The sequence below is a fragment of the Lepisma saccharinum genome, chromosome 10 (assembly GCF_977018435.1).
Source record: "Lepisma saccharinum chromosome 10, izLepSacc3.1, whole genome shotgun sequence".
NCBI lineage: Eukaryota > Metazoa > Arthropoda > Insecta > Zygentoma > Lepismatidae > Lepisma > Lepisma saccharinum.
The window spans coordinates 11,047,033-11,063,716 of record NC_139238.1 but is presented as its reverse complement, the minus strand read 5'-3'; the positions used below and the strand labels follow the sequence as shown (position 1 = coordinate 11,063,716).

Genomic DNA, 16,684 nt, shown 5'->3' with positions numbered 1-16,684 from the left:
GATGATTGCTGACTTTGCTTTGAAGCAGGGTGGATAATAATAACGATTTTTTTATTTTAAAAATCTTTTTTGGTAATTGTTTTGATTTAAATAGGATTATTTTTAAACATTTTTTTTATTTAAAAATAGATGCTTAAAATTGCTTGTATGTTTTTTTGGCACCATACATATGGAAAGACTTTTTCTGGTAAATGATCCTGTAAATTTTATATTAGATGTACAATATAGAAATATATATACTATGAAATACTTACGTTTCGTGAGTATCTGTTTTGTGAAAAAACGTTTCAGGATCCTACTGTTCCCTTCTTCAGGTTTTCGTGTAGGCCAGTATGATCACTACATAGCCGCGTCAGTTAAGGCAAGGATTGAGGTGACAGGTAAAACAGGTTAAAAAGAATTAAAAGTTGACTCAATATCAAATGACCCCATATATGTAAAGCCTTCATGTTCTAATCCTAACTTTAAAAACCCCAAATCTAAAAAAGTCTGTAAAAAACCCTTTACACACGAAACACGTTAAAAACACCTTTACACTGCCTTGCTCTCTGTTACGAAGTATGTGTCGAACTGATATCAGGGGTCATTTGATATTGAGTCAACTTTTCATCAGTTTTAACCTGTTTTACCTGCCACCTTAATCCTTGCCTTAATTGACGCGGCTATGTAATGATCATATTGGCCTAGACGAAAACCTGAAGAAGGAAACAGTAGGATCCCGAAATGTAAGTATTTCATAGTACAGTGGTCCCTCTATGATCCGGCACTTCGCCAATCCAACCCTTCCAGTAGTCTGGCGTTGAGTGAGTGGGGAGCGTGAAAGGTCGGTGTCAGAGACCTTGACACGAGGTAAATACTGGGCTCAGTATAGCGATCTGTACGCGTCATTGTTGCACACGCAACCCCACGTGCACTGTTTTTTGTCTGTGTTAATTACGTTGTTAATTTGTCTCAGTGTTAATTTTTGCAATAAACGTAGGTTTTGCTATTAAAATGCATTTTTTTTAAATGAACCTCCACTAATCCGGCGTTTTCGTTAATCCGGAAGTCCTCTGGTCTTATATCTGCCGGATTACTGAGGGATTACTGTATATATATTTTTATATTGTACTTCTAATATTCATAACGTGAGTAAGTCGCACAAGCCTCAAATATGAGTTTGTCCTGTAAAATATTTGAACAGTTTGCTTAAAGCAAATAAAAGAAAATATATATGTAAACTTTAATTTTTCTCTGAAATTATTTATTTAAAGTGATTTAAATGAGACTACCTTGCATTGAAGCGACAAGCAAGATCTGTTACTTTAAGATTGCCGAAGGAATTCATGCTATTTCAACATGTCATGCCGCTGTAGTGTGAAAGATTATAATTGATTTTTTGTCAGATGACATGTGTCTTCTGATGTCAACTGTGGCATATTCTGAAAATTAGTCACTGGTTTACCGCAACAATTCTTATTTGTTGTATATATTTATTACATATTAATTAGATATAATGGAAACAAGACTTCAATGCAGGCATGCAAGTAAAACAAAAACAAATTTTCCGGCAATTTCTGTATATGTGAGTAAAGTTGGTTTACCTGCAGTAAACCAGATAGCATGCGAGAATATGCCAGTGCATTTATTTCTTGACACTTGTTGCTGCAGCACAAAATCTACCTAAGTCTTCTGATGTCAAAAAGTATTGATGTGTAATTTTCTAGAAACAAATGTTTTTTTTTGCATAAAATTAGGTATATTCTGATACCAATAACAATATGTACAGACATGTGTGCAGTGCAGTGATGAATGCAGTTTTTTAACGTTTATTTTATACTTTTTTTTTCTTGTATGTACGCATTGCTTGCATTGTAGAATTATTTTCTTGTAGTTTACGGTTATTACAAGCATAAGAAAACAGTTTTTCGTTGTGAACTACAAGAAAAATAATTCTACAATGCAAGCAATGCGTACATACAAGAAAAACTATTATTCATCTATTACGGGGAGAGAGGTACGTACATTCCAGAAATATCAAATCAAGATTCAAACAACACTTCAGAGAATCAGATTCTTGACAAGATGCAAGTTAAACAATATACGTAGTGCCAATTTTTTTGAAGCGGAAAGTTAGAACTCGTAATATTCTTTTTGTTTAAAAAATTGCTAACCATTGTTATAACTGTATCTTTAGTCAAAATATAAATAAATATCTGATGAAGGGAGCGTTTGTTCTCCTGAAACATCACAACGAAAAACCTGTTTTCTTATGCTTGTAATAACCATAAACTACAAGAATGTCATAAAATTGTCAGCAAATTTCACAATATGCCATAGTGGTCCAATCACATACAAGTTTTTCTTTGCCACCTACCTAATAAACATACTTAAATTTAGTTATAGTTAGTTCATACAGAGTGTTTAAAAAAAGTAAGTGAATATGATTTCAGTGCTGAGATCCAGTTACCTTTTTTTTTTTTTAAACTTGCTGTATACGTGTTGTAATGTGTTCATCAACATATTCTTTGAGTTTGTTGGGACTTGCACAATTGTCACAGTTTTACTTGGAATTTCTTGAAAAAGGAACCGGAAACAGGTCCAGTGTCTGAATTTGATAGAGAAAGGGGGAATTGGAACTAAAGATTTTTTTAAAATTATTGTGGTTATGCTTAAGAGGAATTCCTTGTAAAATCAAAAGACTTATATAAAGCAAAGACAATATCTAAGAAATATTTTTTAATTTACCCATGTGATTTCTGTGAAGCAGTGTGTGGAAGTAACAAGTTACTTCTAATGCAGTTATAAGTATAGTTACTTTTTTGAGTAACAATAACTTTAACTACTATCCATGATATTGAGCCCTCTGTTTACATGCTTGTAAAATTGTATTCCGTGGGAGGAAAGAAGTCAAATATATCTCATTGGAAAGTCATTAGACAAAAGCAAGACAAATTGATTTTAGCTCTCTCTGTCTTTTGTCTATTCAAACAAAAATGTTCTTAAAAGTGTAGTTTTTTTCGTGTGTTTTTATGTAAGTCAAATTCAATTGTGTGTAGCTTCTTGTAAACCAGTCGTAAAAATATTACATTTCTTGTGATTGAAGCTTGTTTATGTGGAAATATCTGAGCCATATATAATGTTGCTATCATTTGTGGAACAGCCACAATTAATGTTTAATAACAGTGTTGCAATCTCGGTAACGGTTAGCCCAATGGCAATGCAAAGCATATCCAAATGATGAGCATGGAATAAAAATCAAATTTCCATGCCTTATCTTTTCATATTTTGTGAATTGAAAAAGACAGAATTGTTTTTCTTGGCAACCGGCTCGCCCGTTTTCCTTCTTGTTGCTACAACGAAGTGCGCTTTGTTGCCACACGCCGCCGGCAGCCCCCTTAGTCCGCCGCCGTTGCATATATGCAACAAAAAAGTATGTCCCTTGTAGCCGCTGTTGCAGATATGCAACAAACAGCTTTAGATACAATTATCGAGGGATTGCCACACTTATATTTGTATATTGAGGTTGAAATCCTTGACAGTTCGTTCGGGAACATGTTTTGCAATCGTGTTTACGAAAATTCTAAAATTCCTCCCCCCCTTTCTTGGAATATGTCACGTGTTTCCGCTCCTTAGTTTGACAGACACAATAAATGCTTGGTATTTACGATGCTGTTTTCCTCCAAGCTTCCAACGCTGTGATTTAGCACATTCTTCTTCGTGTTTAGACCTGGTGATCCAGCTGAAGTAGTGGCGGGGGGGGGGGGGGATCAAGGAGAAGGGGGTTTGGATGAGATTTTGCTGTGTCAGCTTTCTGTCGCCTCTATGTTAGAAATGCAATGAAGCTTGACGATAGCCAGAGGCCACAAGCATGAGTCTATCCAGAAGTATAGACAAAACAAACAATTGCAAAGGCTCCCTCCCCTCCTCTGTTAGGAAAGGCCTCCCCATAATCGATTCTTAGCAGTTTGTATCATATAACAGCTCATCAATTTCCCTAGCATTTGTTTCCTTCCGGACATATTTCCACAAAGAGCCGTCAACAGGGAAGTAATAAATTCACAGTAGCTACACAAGATGCAAGTGGGAACGAAAAAAAGCAAAAGTTCGGGTTTTCTCCCCAAAGTAGCTGGAGAAGAGGGGGCAAACTCCAAATTTTTATGTTTTTTTTCATTGAAATTCGGGGGATTCAGCCCCCCGCCCGTAACCCCACCGCGGTTGGGGCATCCAAATTTTACATGGTTGCATGCACTGATGTTCTACCTGCAAAACAAAAGTTATCCGAAGTAGATTGGTCCCATAGTGTGCGAGTTATAACAATTTTATGAATAATATGCAAATTGGCTAAAATTCGCTGTTTTGAGTAAAAAAAAAACAGAGTTTTACGTTTTGCCTTATTATTCAAATTGTATTGCACCCACAAACATGAATCAAGTTTCATTCTGTTGCGGAAGGTCCATTCTTTGAATAAAAAACCAAAAGTTCCAGTTTTCTCCCCAAATTAGCTGGAGAAGAGGGGGCAAACTTCACATTTTTATGATTTTTTCATTGAAATTCCGGGAATAGAGCCCCCGCCCGTAACCATGGCCGTAGGCAGGAAAAAATTCCGGGGGGGGGGCGGTTCATTCATAATTGTTCCCATGGGCGTCGCCAGAAATTTGAATAATAGAAATAACAACAATAACTGTACAATAATAATTAAATAATTTGAACCCTAGAAACCCCCCCTCTAAATACGGCCATGCCCGTAACCCCACCCCCCTTGCTGTTGAAGCATCCAAATTTTACATGGTTGCATGCACTGATATTCTACCTGCAAATCAAAAGTTATCCGAAGTAGATTAGTCCCATAGTGTCAGAGTTATAACAATTTTATGAATAATATGCAAATTGTCTAAAATTGAGTAAAAAAACAGAGTTTTACGTTTTGCCTTATTATTAAAATTGTATTGCACCCACAAACATGAATCAAGTTTCATTCTGTTGCGGAAGGTCCATTTTTTGGAAAAAAAAAGGGCAAAAGTTCCGGTTTTCTCCCCAAAGTAGCTGGAGAAGAGGGGGCAAACTCCACATTTTCATGATTTTTTCATTGAAATTCCGGGGATGCAGCCCCCGCCCGTAACCCCCCCGCAGTTTGGGCATCCAAATTTTACATAGTTGCATGCACTGATATTCTACCTGCAAATCAAAAGTTATCCGAAGTAGATTGGTCCCATAGTGAACGAGTTATAACAATTTTATGAATAATATGCAAATTGTCTAAAATTGAGTAAAAAAACAGAGTTTTACGTTTTGCCTTATTATTCAAATTGTATTGCACCCACAAACATGAATCAAGTTTCATTCTGTTGCGAAAGGTCCATTCTTTGAAAAAAAGCAAAAGTTCCGGTTTTCTCCCCAAAGTAGCTGGAGAAGAGGGGACAAAATCCACATTTTCATGATTTTTTCATTGAAATTCCGGGGATGCAGCCCCTGCCCGTAACCCCCCCGCAGTTTGGGCATCCAAATTTTACATAGTTGCATGCACTGATGTTCTACCTGCAAAACAAAAGTTATCCGAAGCAGATTGGTCCCATAGTGCCAGAGTTATTACGATTTTTCTCCATTATGTATACGAATTCAAATTTCGCGCTCAAAGCCTCAGCTACACTGGGCTTACTTTCGTGAGACCACGTGGCGTACTAAGAGTTAAACTCTTGTGTTCAGCCAGCAGCTTTGACATGGAAAGCAAGCCGAAAGTTTTGGATACAAAGCCAATTGTTGTGCACAGGAAAGCATTGTTCAGATACTGTAATTGACGAATGCAAATTTTATTTTATCACTCTTGTGTTCCTACCATGAATTATTGCCTGAACACGCACACATACATAACATGCACTTTTTCTTTCTTCTTTTCCTTTATGAAGTTGCTGTTGCTGTACATCACAGGCACATTATTTTTTTATACAGAGGGGACAGCGAAGCCAGAAGTCACGGGTTCGAATATTTGTCATCCAATCGTGCTCTTCGTTGAACTTACTGTGTGAATTGAACGACGTAAAATATACAGATACGGAGAAAATGACCTTCATATAAAGATTGGGGAAAAGCTAGAAAATGTAATAAAAACTAAAGTATACAAAGAAAATGTCTTTCATTCATAATATGACAAATTGTTTATTCATTATTTAACACTGCTACAATGCTTTGGATCGGACAAACGGAATGCATTTCCAATATTCCCGCAGGCAGTGTAGCGAGGTGGCAACGCTGTGCAAGTCACGTGCAGCCCGTGGAGTCTGAGATTGGCCACATTTCGCCATACGTCAGCCGCGAGTTTGCCATATTAGGAGTAGTCAATAATAATTTATCTCTGTGGTCATACTTGAGATACACACGTTAAACTTCTGGATTTGGATCAAATGTGTCATATGAATGGCTTTTTACAATTTCATTGAATTTGCAATTATGCATTTCAAGATTGCACGTTTGCCTAAAATTTCGATTTTTGAAGAATCTAGTGAAGATCTTCATTTGACTTTTTCCACAGAGGTGCCAAAATAATCAATCTTTAAGTACAAAAAATTTCAATTTTATATCAATAGTTGATTATGAACTGTATGATGTTAAGTTCCCTGTTCTTGCAAAATGGAAATTTTCAGATGACGCTTATTAAAAAAATAGACACTTGAAGCTTTCAAATGAGGTATATTTGACTTTTTTCCACCTACGGAATACAATTTTACAAGCATGTAAACAGAGTATTTTTGTCACGGATAGTAGTTACTTTTTCACGTAAGAATATTTACTTCACTATACATTTCAACAGTACTGAGCAGGATTATCATTTGCTGAAGAGTTTTTAATGTTAACCATCGTGCATACATTTATTACATGCAAAATATTTTGTGCATTGTAATTTTTTCAAGTATAGAGCCTTGCTTTGAATTTTCTTATCTCTAAATTTTCATGGTTCAAGATACAGAGTTGATTACAATTTAATGAAAATTAAGTTTAGAAAGTCACTAGTAAAGGACAACATGTGCTATGAATTATAACTTATCTAGTACAAAGTAATTAATACTAACATAAGTTACTTTTTAAAACAGTAACTGAACTGAATTTCATTCCCCAAGAAATATCTGAAACAAACTTACTTTTAAAAAGTTGCAAAGATTGTCTTGAAATTGCAGCACCTGACGATTCTATGAAGTTTCATTTGTAACATTGCTGTTTTTAGTTTCTGGTTTTCTGCATAATAGTAAAATAACTATCAACACTCTCGTTCCCTCTAGGTGATGAAGGACTTCATGGAAGGCACAGGAGAAGGAGGCATCTCAATGGATGATAACCAGATGAAAGATTTCACGATGGATGACCTGGCCATTTTGAAAACCATGTTCCTTGAATTTGAAAAAGTGATAGATGAGATCCCGGTTCCTCAAAGTCCGGAAGGAGTAACGTACCCTGGAAGCTATATTTTCGATCTGTTGGCTAAAATAGAGCTCACTCACGGGAAGAAGAACATCGTGCTTGAGGTGTTGGACAAAGTCACACAGTACTTGACGACGACAACTCATTCGTCTTTCATGAGACGAGGTGTTGGATTGCAGAAGTTCTCTGACCTATTGAAAATTGTATTTAGCAATGATGTCCGCCCATTAAGCCATATTGATAACATAAAACAGTGTTATAAGGTAAGAGTTATATGACCTGTATGTTAGACATTTTGTAAAGAAAAAATATATGTAACTATATTTTGTAAAATTCTGATGGTGTGTATGCAAATGTGCACTGTCATATACGAGGATCATTTTAAAAAAGTGATATTGCACATTATCTCCATTGCTTCACTGGTAGCAACAAGGAACCGTGAGCTATGTCATAGTTCTGCTGATGCATGTGTGGTGACTAGCCTTACTGAGTAAAGTGCTCTAAAACAATGTTTGCGCAAGAAGAACAATTTGTGTTCATTAAAATTAAAATTGCATGTGAAAGAAATAGTGTAAAGCAGTGGTTCCCAAAGTGTCACTGTGGCACCTTGGGGTGCTGTGGCTTGCTTACAGGAGCACCACGGAGTATTCCAATATTTCACTGAATGATATGATTGTTCCAAATATGTGCTTATTTAATACTTTTTACATGTAAAATGTTTCTGAATTTGAAATACGTATTTATTTTTTAATTCATACTATGGGAATGAGAGACGCGGTAATAGATAATTAAGGTACTCACATTTTCCGCGAAGCTGTTTTACATTATTTTCTATTAATTTTGGTAGCCACTGCCACCATCAACGAATTCCAACGAGGATGGTGGCAGTAGCTACTGAAATTAATGGAAATTAATGTAAAACAGCTTTGCGGAAAACGTGAGTACCTTAATTATTTTTTAACTTAAGGCAAGCAACCTAACTACACTGACTGAGCGTTGCAAGTGTTAAACAGACCTACATTCCAACTTGGGCACTGGAAATATCTTGAAACACTAAGGGTGCCATGAAATGAAAAAGTTTGGGAACCCCTGGTGTAGTGTTACAGAGGTCTTGTGCAAACTTGTGATCATGAGGCATTTTCATATCCAACAGTGTCTCAGTGGTTTGCCATATTGATTCACCAAGACCACGATAGTTCCAACAAGCACCCAGCCTCATTAAAGGGATGCTTCTTGTTGCCTTCGACTATGAGGTCATTCTCTTTGTCACACAGTGCCTAAGTGAGTTACCAGGAGCAGTGAGTGTTAGATTGGCTTTCTGATGAATCACCTTCATCCAGCTATTGGTCGGAAACGACCAACCCTTCTGGCGAGGCATCAAATTGTGCTGCACCACACCGCAAGGTGCAATGTTGCAAATTCAGTGGGGCAACTGCTTGAGAGGTGGAATTGAGGACTGCTAAAGCATCTCCCCCTATAGTCTGGACATTAGTTCTTGCGACTATGACTTGTTTCAGAAGCTACAAGATCCTCTACGAGGACGTTGCTTCAAGACCATCAATGACATAGTGCAGGTCTTAGAATGGTCCCTCAGTGTTATGCCAAAAAACAATTTCGCTGACGGCGTGAGAAAATTGCCAGAAATTTGGAAACACTCAGCCGGAGACTATTATTAAGAAATGTAGTAACTTCGTCCTCCAAAATAATATGCATAGACAGATATGAACGTGTAATAATTTTTTTTAAATGATCCTTGTATTTAGCCCATCTTGTTTTTTGATCTCCAATGAAGGCACATTCAGTGGTTTGGATTCTACTTTAATATATGTAGGCCCAATCCAGTTAGCATATCTAAAACTAAATTGATAAATGTTCTAGTATATTTACATATTCAAATTTAAATCTGATGAGTAAGTTAAGAAATATATGCATAGTTGGGTCCCAGCCTGGGTGTGGGTGTTCTTTGTGAGTTTCGCTTCATCAATTTCATCATATCATCACTCATCCTCAACTTTGTAATTAGCTAAAAGTGGCAGAAATGCGAAGTAAAAGAAAACAAACCAATCAAAATATAAGTATTTGGTCTAGGAATTAATTTGTGCGCCTGGACAAGAGGTGGCGTAACGAGCGTATCGTCCCACAGTTCCTTGTAGCCACACATGCGTTGAAAACTCCTGTCGGCGCGCATCGTTCGTAGTATAGGGCAGTTGATTGACGCGTCAACAACAGCAATTTGTAGTCAACTGAACATGGCGCAGTTCGTGCCAGATAAAGTGTTTTTGCGGGGTGTTCTGCTTCATTACTTTAACATGCAGAAAAGTGCTACTGAAAGTCATCGTGTATGGTGACCATGCGCTAGCTGAGCGAATGTGTCAGAAGTGGTTTGCATGGTTTAGAAGTGGTGATTTCGGCCTGGAAGACCAAGAGCGACCTGGACAGCCAAAAAAATTTGAAGACGAAGAATTGAGAGCATTGCTCGGTCAGGATCCGTGTCAAATGCAGGAAGAACTTGCAGAAGCATTAGGCGTTGATCAAACAACAGTTTCCAAACGCCTCAAAGCCATGGGAATGATTCAAAAGATGTCACATTGGGTTCCACATGAATTGAAAGACAGAGACGTTGAAAGACGAAAAACCATTTGCGAATTGCTGCTTCAAAGACAGAAAAGAAAGGGGTTTTTGCATCGCCTTGTTACTGGCGATGAGAAGTGGATCCATTACGAGAACCCAAAACGAAAAAAGGCCTGGGTGAAGCCAGGTGAACCACGTCCATCACAACCGAAACGAGATATTCACTGTGCAAAGGTTATGCTGTGCATATGGTGGGATATGAAAGGTGTGGTGTACTATGAGCTGCTGCAACCGGGTGAAACTATTAATGGAGAACGTTATCGACGACAATTAATGCGTTTGAAGCAAACTCTGGCCAGGAAACGACCAGAATGGGAGAACAGACATGATAAACTTATTTTTCAACATGATAATGCTCGCCCACATGTCGCAAAACCAGTCAAAACCTATTTAGAAAATGTCGGATGGGAAGTTTTACCCCACCTGCCGTATTCACCAGACTTTGCTCCTTCGTACTACTACTTGTTCGATTGCATGAATAACGATTTGATTGGACAGCGGTTCACTTCTTCAGAAGATATCGAAAAATGGGTCTCTGACTGGATCGCTTCAAAGGATGAGGGCTTCTTTCGCCATGGAATCCGTAACTTGCCTGACAAATGGATGAAAGTGGTGGCTCGCGATGGACAATGTTTTTCTTAAGGTATTTATGTATTTTGTGTTTGAACTACAGCTTCAATGTGTGCGTAACAACTGCACGAATAAAATCCTAGACCAAATAGTAACAAAAAAGGCAATAAACTAATAGGAATTAAAGCGAGAGTCTACAACTTAATTGGGTAACAGTGTCTAAACTTACATTATTCACTTCAAGAAATTGGTGCATGTTTGTTTATTTTGTTCTTTGTCCACAGCTTGTTAATTCCCCAAGGAGGAATTATATTTGTAGTTCATATCCTCTACTGTTGAAGTGGGGTTGGTGTTTCTGTAGTTATTGTGTACTCATACTTAAACATATTTTTGTTGTGAAAATTCACTTGAGTTGTGTTTTTTATATATTTTAGGTCCACGTTATTGCAGAAGAACCTAAAAACAAAAAGCAGAAATCTGAATTGTTCGCCGCTCCAAAAACCTCAAATCAAAATTTGGGACGGATTGTCAGCTACTGGTGCTTCAGTCCTGGATTTGGGTATGTTTATACTTTTTGTGATCACACTTAATATTTGACTTTTTCTTCTTTTTTAAATGAATTCACTTTAGAACCACACAATCCAAGAAAGCATATTTAATCTGCCAGCTTCTTAGGCGAGTGCATTACATGGTTAACTTTTGATGTTGCCATGAAGGTTCCTGGTTTCAGTTTGGCCTGGACAGGAGTGTTTTTTTGTGAGTGTCCTTTTATCAGTTTCTTGTAATCATCATTTCTAGGTCGTTTGGGAGAAAATGTAATTTTACAGTTTTTTTTTTTTACTTCTTTTAAGGACACGAGGGAAGGTTTTCCACATGGCCCTCTTTTCTGCGGCAGCTGGAGCACTGTTGCTGACTTAGTTCTTTTGGAGCCAGGTCTGACTTTTTCGTGCACTCATTTGGGTGTGAACTGGGGCACCTGCCCCATTATTGTGCCATCACTGGCTGTGGCCCACATAGACAAAGTTTTGCCATAAATATACATTTTGCACATGACATTGTTACATTGGCTGTGTCGCCCCAATGTACTTACTTCACCAGAAAAATATAACGCCATGGCTGACGTGAAAATGGCAGAATATTGTTATCCGGGAATACTTTATCAGGGTTGCTACGTGACTGGAAAACCTGGAAAACAGGGAAAAGTCAGGGAATTTGTTTGGTCAGGGAATAGTCAGGAGTTTTTGGATATTTTCTGGAATTTACGTGCATTTTGGAGTTGCAGGAGAACCAGTTACAAAATGAACGAAAGGTTCATTTCCACTTCCGAATTCGGTTCTTGTGATGTCCAGTCCCCCCAAAAGATTCAGTTCAGAAACTTGTTCCTCTCGTCATTATGACTTCTAGTCTGTTACGTACGAAATTATGGTTCCTTCACATTTCAATTCTATATTTATTCACTCTCGGATCTAGGTTCTTGGATCCGTTCATTTTGCGACTCGTTCTTGTGAACCTGTTCAAGACCGGAATTTGGAGATGCGTGAGATTTTTCCTTAGAGAACAAGCTAAGATGCGTGAGATTTTTCCTTAGAGAACAAGCTACTCAAGACGAAACCTACGCACCAGCCATCCTCAGAATTTCTTGCGGAAAAAATGTTGCTTTAGCTTTGTGTGTGGTGAGGAAATTTTCTTTCTGCAAGAACACACCCGTTCGGAACCAGTTCTCTTTTGATACGTCAAGCGGAGCAGGTTGGTGTTCGGACAGTTCATTGGTTTTGGATCTGCAATAAAGCTTGAAGAGTAGAATTTCACGTAACTGTCTGTGGTTGACGTCACACTGGACGGGTGCGGACGCCGAGTAAAAACAGAGAGACTCACTCATTGCAGAGATGTTTTACACCCCAGAAATTAGTGATTTTATGCAGTATCAGTGACGTCATTATTCGAATATGCACGTGTTTTGTTCATGTAGAACGAATTTATTTTTTAAAAACTGGTGCGAAATAGAGGAATTAAACGTACGCTGGTCACACATCGTTGTTAGGTTAGGAATGTTGGTTTGATATCAATAGTAATTTTACGTATTGTTTGCATGTAGAATGAAATTATGCTGAAAAGTGATGAAAATGAGCCCAAGTTCCTTTTGTTTTATTACGATTTCATCATGCTACAAATGCAACTTTTACATGGTTCGATTTCGATTTATGTCTGTTAACACATACTGCAGAGTTTTAGCGATTACTTAAGATTTTTTTGAATATATGCTTTTGTGGTTAGGTTAGGAAGGTCAGGTTTGGTTGTCTTAGAATTAAAATAAAGACCCTGGATGCACTCTACTAAGGTTCCGATTTATTTCTACATTCATTCCCACTAGTTTACAATACTTACTGTTGCTTGTCAACCGGAGAATACCTTGTCGGTGGGAAGCGTGTATGATTGAGTAAGGTCATTTTGAAGTTGTTTTTTTCAACATAAATAACTTTTTTCGAATCCAAATAGTGCTCATTATTTTAAGGAAGGTTCAAATTTCGTGTCACAATGATTGCCAAAATTCTATGATAATTAGTCTTCCTACTAGGAAAATTTGAAAAAAAAATCATAATACATTCGGAACTGTTACCTTTTAAAAGACAGATTTCGATGTTTTCCGTAATATAAAATTGGTTCAAGCATGTGGAAAACTCAAATAATGGAGATATTTAATTCCTAAGTATGGCCCGCGTATATATTTTTTTTAGGTGTATGGTTGGTCACCGGCTCCATTCAAGTTCTGAATTTCCGTAATATGTACTATTTTCAATAAATTAAAAAATATAATCATATTTTCTAAAGGTACATGACCTAATTTTCTGTTGTTTCTCATTTGTATTGATATAGGCTAATTGAGGTTGTATACAGGTTACATTGTAAAGCTTTGATATATGCCACATTTTTTTATTGATTTTTTTACACCACCTTAATTGTAATGACTTAGTGAAAATGGGGAAGTACAAGAATTACTTATTTTTTCATTGAATAGCATTATATTAATCACTTGGTAAATTTTCAGCTAATAACTGTGTATATTCATATTCATAATAATCAACGTGCCTGCATATTTAATTGAAAAACATGAGGTTCAAAAGCAAAAATCATGACGACAAACATGTCTGGAAAAATTTTATTTCTGGTCTGGAAAACCTGGAAAAGTCAGGGAATTTCATAATCAAAAAATCGTAGCTACCCTGTTTATTTTCGATTTCATACGACCATTGGTGTATTATTGAGATGAGTGATGCCGCCAGTTCTAGATGGTGTAAATTAAGACTGAAACTCCCATTTCATTAATCGTAAATTGAAGTTGATTCTCCATAAGGAATAAATGAGATTCTGTAAACACTTATTCATCATATTATTTACACATCGTATCTCTCTTAATTATCAGCCAGTGGCGTATGCTGAGTCCAAAACCTGGACTAGCTCACACAAAATTGTCACTCCTCCCCTTTATAGGAAACATTATAGGCAAGGGCGTATCCAGGGGGTCCAGACCCTCCAAATTCCTTTCATCATTTTGAAAATACTAAGGTGGATTCAGCATACTTTCCGATGAGACATTTGGTGTTGCAGGTATAGAAAATTCCCTCTGTGTGCACGGTTTGTGGATTCTGAAAATAACATCCACTAAAAGTATTTTTAAGTTTCACACTGAGTAGTGATATGTGAGCTGAAAATCTGACTTCAGTGAGTTGTTTTGTCTTTTTTTATTTTTTTTTAAATGTTACATGCAGAGGTGAAATATGTTCCAGACAATAAAAATAAACTATTATCAGTGTGTGAAACTCGATTTCTATAAAAACATGATTCACTTCACTTTTTTTGTTAAATTTCTTCAACCTTGTCCAAAATGTTGTTGTCAGTTGAGTGTTCTTAATAGTACTCTTTATCTGTGAAAAGGTTTTCAGTTTCACTGTACAGTTGTCAAAGTATTTAAAAAGCCCTCTTCACCATTTAACCTCTGCTCTTTCTTTCCCAAGAGATGTCACAGAGCTGCTTCAGAGACTTCAGGAGATTTCAGATGTAGAGCTCAGCCAAATATTTCAAACTCCTTCTGAAAAGTGTCAACCGACATTCTATTCTGAAATTACAATTCCAAGAATAACAAATCATGAGAAAACATCGAGGTAACTCTCCTTGTACTATTATAGAGAGTGGGGGGGGGGGCATGCAACATTGGCATTGGGCGATAGACATGCCCCCTGGCTGGACCCCCTCCAAATTTTCTTTCTGGATATGCCCCTGATTATAGGCATAAAATATATGTTGGATCATCACTGTTAAGAATCTTTACACATGCCCAATCTAAATTTATACTCATAATATTTATTTAGTTGATTTAGTGTGACTTAAATGAAAGCAACAGGAAATCGCAGTTTCTGACTTATGTTTTTCCCGAACACCCTGGATTTATTCTCATCATTGTGATTAGCCATGTTGATCATTACACAGTTCCCACTGAAAAATCAGGAAATTTTGTGAAAATATTTCAAAAGCTGGTAAAGTCAATGATTTTGACTAAATATGTTCATTGTACTTGCACTGAACATCAGTTTTCTTGTGCACTAATTTCTGTGCAAATTGTTAATTGTGTTTGTGTGTGTACTGTATTCATATTTTGGGTAGCCAATGCCACAATCCCCATTGGGACTTGCATTGTTGCTTGGCATGCTTCTATTGTTGTTGATTTGCCATCCTGTTGTCATCTGCCAGCCTGCACTCATGTTGTCTGCCATTCCTTGGTGTTAACCGATCTCGTAGGAGAATCCATGCATGGTGTACTTCTCCACTTCCCGTATGAATGGAACATCGACACTGGACAAGCATATCATACATAGATCTCTCTACGGCAAGTGCTGGCTGGCAGATGATAGCAGCACACCTAGCTGATTCTGCAAACACCCAAACTCTGTCAAAATTTCAGCTGGCATCTGTAATTAAATTAAAATCAATACTGTCTGATACCAATACCATACCGTAACGCAATACATAAGTTTTGTTGGACTAAGTCCTTTGTTTTGCAGAATGCAGACAATTTTGGATCACCAGGTTCGTTCTGTCATCCTAACAAGTGGTACCTTATCTCCACTTCGACCGTTGATTTCGGAACTTGGGATACAGAGACCGGTCACACTGGAAAACCCACACATCATTGAACCGAACCAGGTGTGGGTTGGAGTTGTCTCTCACGGACCAGATGGATTCCCCTTGAATTCATCTTTCAATACAAGGTTATTTTTATTTTCACTATTTTATAAATTATAGTGTGTTATTGACTCCCATAGATACAGATTTGGAGGTTTTTTTTAATACTATATTTGATACCTGGTGATCATGACCAGTGGCGTGCCCAGGATTTTGGAAAGGGAGGGGTTATAGGTACTTTTTTAAGTAATCAGCCCTTATTTTGCCATATTTTCCTGCCTTTAACGTTCATTTTTTAGAAATGCTGGACCCCAAGATAGGGTTTATGACCCCCCCAACAACCCCCCCCCCTTGGGCACGCCACTGATCATGACACTTCTTGAATAGTGTTAATAATTTTGTGTTTTTACAATATTATAAATGGTAGAATATATTGTGTGTCTTCCTGATCAATTGAGGTGTTAATTAATGCATTTTTCATGTTGAATTGTGTCATGTGAAGTGCATGTCTGAGTGAAACTGGAGACATATTTTAATTTTAAGGTGTACATTTATGTGTTCCTCGGGTGACTGGTGCTTCCCAAAACACAGTATTTAAACTGTTTTAACAGTCTTCTTTAAGAGGGATTAAAATCATGATAGACCTCTTGCTGAAATGGTTACAGGCTGTTTAGATTTTCTTTTTTTCCATATCTGGCCAGTTTTAGATGGCTAATTTACATATTGAATTTCAACATTTTTGGTTGTTTGTTTGCAGGGGTTTATCCAGAAATGTCCACCTGTGGAGGTGTAAGTTCACATATGGTTGGGGGGAGGTGTTGTAAGGGTAAATTTGGAGCCAAAATTACCATAAAGTGAACCATTGTGAAAATTTTTAGGAGGTATTAAGGACATTTAGGGGTGTGTGGATAAA

General features: G+C 37.2%; 1 protein-coding gene across 2 annotated transcripts in view; it reads left to right on the top strand.

Annotated features, from left to right (window-relative positions):
* Positions 1 to 16,684, top strand: part of Rtel1 (Regulator of telomere elongation helicase 1) — a 44,661-nt gene that overhangs the window by 8,151 nt on the left and 19,826 nt on the right. For both annotated transcript variants that reach the window (XM_083129537.1, XM_083129536.1), the window contains exons 6-8: positions 7,254 to 7,655; positions 11,028 to 11,152; positions 15,651 to 15,857. In XM_083129537.1, coding sequence (XP_082985663.1) covers positions 7,254 to 7,655; positions 11,028 to 11,152; positions 15,651 to 15,857 — 734 coding nt within the window. The remainder of the gene's footprint in view (positions 1 to 7,253; positions 7,656 to 11,027; positions 11,153 to 15,650; positions 15,858 to 16,684) is intronic.